This window comes from Lepus europaeus, chromosome 5 (genome assembly GCF_033115175.1).
Source record: "Lepus europaeus isolate LE1 chromosome 5, mLepTim1.pri, whole genome shotgun sequence".
NCBI classification, from domain to species: Eukaryota; Metazoa; Chordata; class Mammalia; order Lagomorpha; family Leporidae; genus Lepus; species Lepus europaeus.
Genome location: NC_084831.1, coordinates 24,550,888 through 24,556,887, shown reverse-complemented (window position 1 = coordinate 24,556,887; position 6,000 = coordinate 24,550,888). Strand labels below are relative to the sequence as shown.

The 6,000-nt window shown below is 52.5% G+C and overlaps 1 protein-coding gene across 1 annotated transcript in view; it reads left to right on the top strand.

Moving 5' to 3' along the window:
• Window positions 1–290: 290 nt before the first annotated feature.
• BSDC1 (BSD domain containing 1) overlaps window positions 291–6,000 on the top strand; it is a 31,814-nt gene continuing 26,104 nt past the window's right edge. The window contains exons 1-3 of the mRNA XM_062190877.1: window positions 291–331; window positions 587–647; window positions 5,724–5,840. Of these exons, the coding sequence (XP_062046861.1) occupies window positions 321–331; window positions 587–647; window positions 5,724–5,840 (189 nt within the window). The 5' untranslated portion in view covers window positions 291–320. The remainder of the gene's footprint in view (window positions 332–586; window positions 648–5,723; window positions 5,841–6,000) is intronic.

Sequence of the window (6,000 nt, the reverse complement as noted above, 5' to 3'; positions counted from 1 at the left end):
CCTCCGAGTTAGCCCACAGGGAGCAGGCTGAGCGCGGCCCCCACCGGCCACCGTATCGGAAGTGAGCCGCTACCAATACAGTGAACCGTACTGGATGAGGATTGGAGCGAGAGCTCAGGGGCGGAGTTTAGAGGTAAACTCCGGCCGGACTGCGAAGCGAGCTCGGGGAGGCGGGGTTTAATGATGGAGCGGAACGGGGATTGGGCCAAAGGCAGAGCCGGCCCGATGATTGGGCCGAGCGCTCCGGGGCGGTGCTTGAGGGGGCGGGGCCGTGCCGGAAGTCAAAGGTCGGTAAATAGTGGTGATGTCATGCGGGCAAGATGGCGGAAGGGTGAGCCCGTCATCCTCCTCCTAGGCGTTGAGGCCCGATTCTCCCAGGGTTGGGGCACTGGGCAAGGGACCTTGGGGGGAACAGGAGGTCCGCGCGGGAGTGGACGGAGCTGGCGGGCGGAGTGCAGTCTCAGGACGGGGTTGGGGAAGCGGTCTGCGAAGCCTCGTCCTGCGGCCCACATCAGGGAAAAACAGACCCGATCATTGGGTGGGCAGGAGTGCCGGCGGGGCCGCCAGATGTGTCTGTCTTCCACAGGGAGGACGTGGGATGGTGGCGGAGCTGGCTGCAGCAGAGCTACCAGGCAGTCAAAGAGAAGGTAAGCCGGGCCAGCGCCCTTCCCGCGGCCGGGCCCCGCACCGCCCTGCCCGGCTCTGGCAGCCTGGAGTCTCAAGACCGACCTGGGCCCTGCTGTCACAGGCCCCAGCGCAGACCGGTGTGATGCGAGCACGGTGACATGAGGACTGTTTGCATGGCTGGAGGGACCCTTTCGTAGGGCTCCATAGGCAGGAGCAGTGCATACCAGCTCCAGGAAGTCACAACTTCTCGGTGAAAGACAGAGCGCTTGATATAGGCCTTGAAGAAGAAGCATTCTGGCCATGAGAACACTTACTCCCACTATTCAGATATTAGACTGTGTGCCCCAGCTAGCTCTCTGCGTCTTAACAGGTCTTGAGGATACAGACCTTAGCCAAACAGATGCTGGAAGACAGTCATTAACCAGGTGGACAAGCAAATAGCTGTTTAATTACTGATGTGGTTAGTGCTGTGAAAGGAACGTGCTGGAGTACCTTGTCTAGTCCGGGGAGTCAAGACAGGAACCTTCTTGGGGCCAGCCCTGCCCAGACAGGATGAAAAGCAAGAAACCAGGCCAGAGACGAGTTTGTTGGTGCCTGAAGCGGCCTCTCTACACAAGGAGTTTGCAGAGAGAGGCGGAGTGACTGAGATGGGTGACCGAGAGTGGAGGGCCTTGAGTGCCTAGCTAAGTAAGCCCTGTGGGCTAAGTGACGCTCGGGTCTGTCGATGGGCAGTGCCGATGTCTGTGCCTATTTCATTCCATGCCAGTTTGCCAGAGCAACTGAGTTGTGAGAAAAGTTAATGACCAGTTATCACAGGCAACTGGGGTGAGTCCTGCTTCAGGCAAGCTCCAGGAGGCTTCTGTGTGGGAGCGTTTTTATTCCTCCCTTGGCCCGAGTGTTTCTCTACATCCCGTCAGCTGCAGCCCAGAGAATCCAAGAATGTCCTGAGCTCTTTAGGTTGGTGATGAGGACTCACAGAGAAGGCTTCGCTCCGGGTTTTCATGAAAATGAGCCTAGGGTGGCAAGCTGCGTGTGGAGCAGTGTGGTGGAAGGAAAGCCTGAATCCATTCACCCAGGCTGCATGAGAGCCTCTGTGTGTGGGTCTTACCGTAACTCCTGGGAAATGCGAGGGCTATTGCAAAAGGTCATGGAAAATGTTCATTATGAAAAACCATAGATTTCAGAAATTTCTGCAGCACAGTAAACTTAGCTTTGAAGATATCCATTTCCTCCGTGAGCTTTTGGAAGTGCCCTCACACAAAGGCGGTCAGTCTTTCACTGAGAATCTGAGAATCTTTGTTCTCGGGAGTTACTGGTTAGAAGCAGAGGTGTGAGTGTTGCTTCTGCCTTTTTGGTGAGATTTAATCTCTTTCTCTTAACCACGTTAACGTGGACTTGGGCCAGTTACTTGACCTCCAGGCCTCATTTGCTCACCTAAAAAGCAGAAATAGTTATAATGTGAACCTGAAGAGGTTGTCGTCAGCATTAAATGATGACGTATGTAAAGCACTAAGAAGAATACTAAGTCGTATAGAAGCGTTAGCTATGCTTTATTGAGTATGGAGGGTGATGGGGACACCTGTTGGACACTACTACCAGTCCATTTTATCATATTTTCTTTTTGTGGTCTTTTGATGCTTTACTGGCCTTGCTTTCCTTCCTGACCGCATCTGGCCCACTTGCTTTCCTGCACGCTCAATGCTCTTGCACCCTGTAGCGTATCTGTACGGTGCTCTGAGCCCAGGGCTCCAAGGCGGTGATGTGATCGGCCCTCCTCTGCTCCTTCCTCTTCCTGTCCTGGCCTGCTTTGTGTGCACATGCACTGAGAGGCCAGGCACGTTGCTTCTTGATTCTTCTACAGATCGCTCGACCGCGTCTGGGCCTGAGCGCTTCCGGAAGCCTCATTCAGTGTGTAATTTGCCTCTCCTCCCCTTGAGTTCAGAACTTTCCCAAAAGCTGACTCTTCCTTCAAGCTCCCTGTTTACATTGCTCCTTTCACCTCTAGGAAATAAACTCACCTACTTTTTGAAATGTAAGATCAACAGCATGGTCTCTCTTAACTCCCTCTCCGCCTCTCAAGCCACCACCTAGAAACTTATCTGTTTTCACACTCAGCTTCACCTGCCCCTGCCAAATCCAGCAGATGGTGTTCAGCCCTTATCTCCCTGGACCTCTCTGCTGCATTGGGCACTCCCTCTTTCCTGAAACTCGACTCTGGGCTTCGGTCACGTGGTTCTCTCAGTTCTTACCTGCTTCTGCAGACTCTCCTAACTGTTTGAGTCTTTCTTCCTCTGCCTGCCCCTTAAGATATAGTTCTGAAGACTTTTTTTTTTTTTTTAAGTTTTATCTATTTATTTGAGAAGCAGATTTACAGAGAAAGGGAGAGACAGAGAGAGAGGTCTTCCATCTGCTGTTCACCCCCAGATGGCTGCAACAGCCAGAGCTGGGCCAATCAGGAACCAGGAGCTTCTTCCAGGTCTCCCACGCGGGTCCAGGGATCCAAGGACTTGGGCCATCTTCTGCTGCTTTCCCAGGCCATAGCAGAGAGCTGGATCGGAAGTGGAGTAGCCAGGACTCGATCTGGTATCTATATGGGATGCCGGCACTGCAGGCGGCAGCTTTACCTGCTAAGCCACAGCGCTGGCCCCCCTTAAATACTTCTTCACATTTTATGTTCATCAGCACTAACGTGCTCAAAGGTTTCAACAGACCTCGTGTTCACATTTCCTTAGGGGACACCTGTTCATTGTTTAGGGCCTGGGCCTGGGTTTCCTTCCCTAAATCCTCCCCACTTCCCTTACACACCAGCACTGTTATTTGAACATTTCCCCCAAGAAACTGATTTTCTTCAGGGCAAGCACCATGTCTATTCATTGTTGCCCCCTCAGAGCTCACAATCTAGTGGAAAAGACAGCTGTTCGTCAAATAGTTACGGAAATAGCTACATCATTAAGATGTCCTGGTACATGGAAGCTTAACAGGCACAGTTTTGAGCACCTGCTAGGGCGAGGCTCTGTGTTAGACACTGGGGAAGCATCAGTGAGTCAGACACTTGGGCTCTGTGTTCCAGGAAGTCACAGGGTTTCCAGGAAGACAGACGTTGAGCAGGTAAACCTAAATCTCTCACGTGAGAAATGGCGGAGCAGAGATGGGGAGCCAGCGAGGGCGTCCAGGGAGGTGACAGTGAAGCACTGGCCTGAGGATGGGCAGGAACTACCAGGGCAGGGTCCGTGTTTGTCACTTGCTTTGAAGATGTGTCAAGGAGAGAGGATAACGTGTTCAGACACTGCGTGAGGGCAGGTGGCATTTGAGAAACTGGAGGGAGAGGCAGCTGGCGCTCAGTGAGGGGCACAGTGGGAGGGGATGAGGGCTGACGGAGGCCTCCGCAGTGAAAGTACAGATGCAGGGCTTGCTAGCGGGATCGTGTATAAACACTGAGGAGAGTGAAGCAGGGCAGCGTGCCCTGACACATACGTTTTTTAAGGATTTACTTATTTGAAAGGAAGAGGAACGGAGACAGAGCTCTTCCATCCCCTGGTTCACCAGCCAGACGGCCACAGCATCTGAGACTGGGCCAGGCCAAAGCCAAGATTCAGGAACTCCATTTTTTTGTTTTGTTTTGTTTTGTTTACTTTTTGACAGGCAGAGTGGACAGTGAGAGAGAGAGACAGAAAGAAAGGTCTTCCTTTGCCGTTGGTTCACCCTCCAATGGCCGCCGCGGCTGGCGCGCTGCGGCCGGCGCACCGCGCTGATCCGATGGCAGGAGCCAGGTGCTTCTCCTGGTCTCCCATGGGGTGCAGGGCCCAAGCACTTGGGCCATCCTCCACTGCACTCCCGGGCCACAGCAGAGAGCTGGCCTGGAAGAGGGGCAACCGGAACAGAATCCGGCACCCCGACCGGGACTAGAACCTGGTGTGCCGGCGTCGCAAGGCGGAGGATTAGCCTGTTGAGCCACGGCGCCGGCCAGGAACTCCATTTGTGTCTCCTGTGTGAGTGGCAGAGGCCCAAGTACTTAGGCCAACTTCCACTGCCTTCCTAGGTGCATTAGCTGGGAGCTGGGCCAGTACTCAGATACAGGGTGCTGGCCTCGCAAACAGCAGTTTAACCTGCTGCACCACAATGCTGGTCCCTAATGCAACATATTTTTTAAACTTAAAGATAATGGGGCCAGCACTGTGACCTAGAAGGTTAAGTATCCACCTGTGGAGCTGGCTTCCTATATGGGCTCCAGTTCGAGTCCTGGCTGTTCCATTTCTAATCTAGCTCCCTGCTGATGGCCTGGGAAGGCAATAGAAGATGGCCCCAAGTGCTTGGGCCCCTGCACCCACATGGGAGACGTGGAGGAAGCTTCTGGCTCCTGTCTTCAGATGGGCCCTGCTCCCACTATTGTGGCCTTTTGGGGAGTGAACCAGCAGATAGAAGAACTTTCTTGCTGTCTCTCCCTCTCTCTATCTGTAACTCTGCCTCTCAATTAAATAAATAAATCTTTGAAAAAAAGAAAAAAAAGTATAGTGTTGCTCTGAAGAAAAGAAACTGAAGATAAGTAATTTCACATACTGCCTCATTTCAACTCAATTTCTCTGTAAGAAAAAATGAAAATAAACATTTAATATTATATACCTCTTCTTCACGTTATGAGTATTCATAGATTTCAATTTTTTTGTGCTGAAATAAACCTTCGCTTCTTTTCCATGAACTTTTTGAAGTCCCCTTGTATTTGACATTGGGAAACAAATACCATGACTTAACTCCTGTCAAAGCAATTCTTCAGTTTAGCTTTCAGATTGTAAATGCCTCCTCTTCCCCTATGTGCACTTGGGAATCACTGATCCAGTCCCCTTCCCTCATGGGGCAACAGAGGGAACCAGCTGAGACTTACTCACGGCCTCTCTGGTTTGTGAGTACCTGGGCTCCGAGGAGCAGGAGTGCCCCTGCACTGTGCTGTCAGGTAATCCCAGGTCATAGAACTGGGATGAGTGAGCCTGTGTCTGGGCCCAGGCGCCCCAGATTTCCGTGTGTCTGGTACTGAAGCACAGGGAACAGAAGAATGGGGTGGGGACCAGCTGGCTCTCTCATCCCTTTCTGTCTTCCCGCAGTCCTCCGAAGCCCTGGAGTTCATGAAGCGGGACCTGACGGAGTTTACCCAGGTGGTGCAGCATGACACGGCCTGCACCATCGCAGCCACGGCCAGCGTGGTCAAGGAGAAGTTAGCTGTGAGTGCATCCCACACCTCTGAGTGACTGCCCCGGGGTCCTGGAGGGGGCTCCCAGCCTTACTATTAAGTGACTGTTTTCCCCCTATGGGGAAAATAGGGGAATTATGTTTCCTCCCATTTTGAAAAAGTAGCATTTGTCAAGAAAATAAGCTATACAT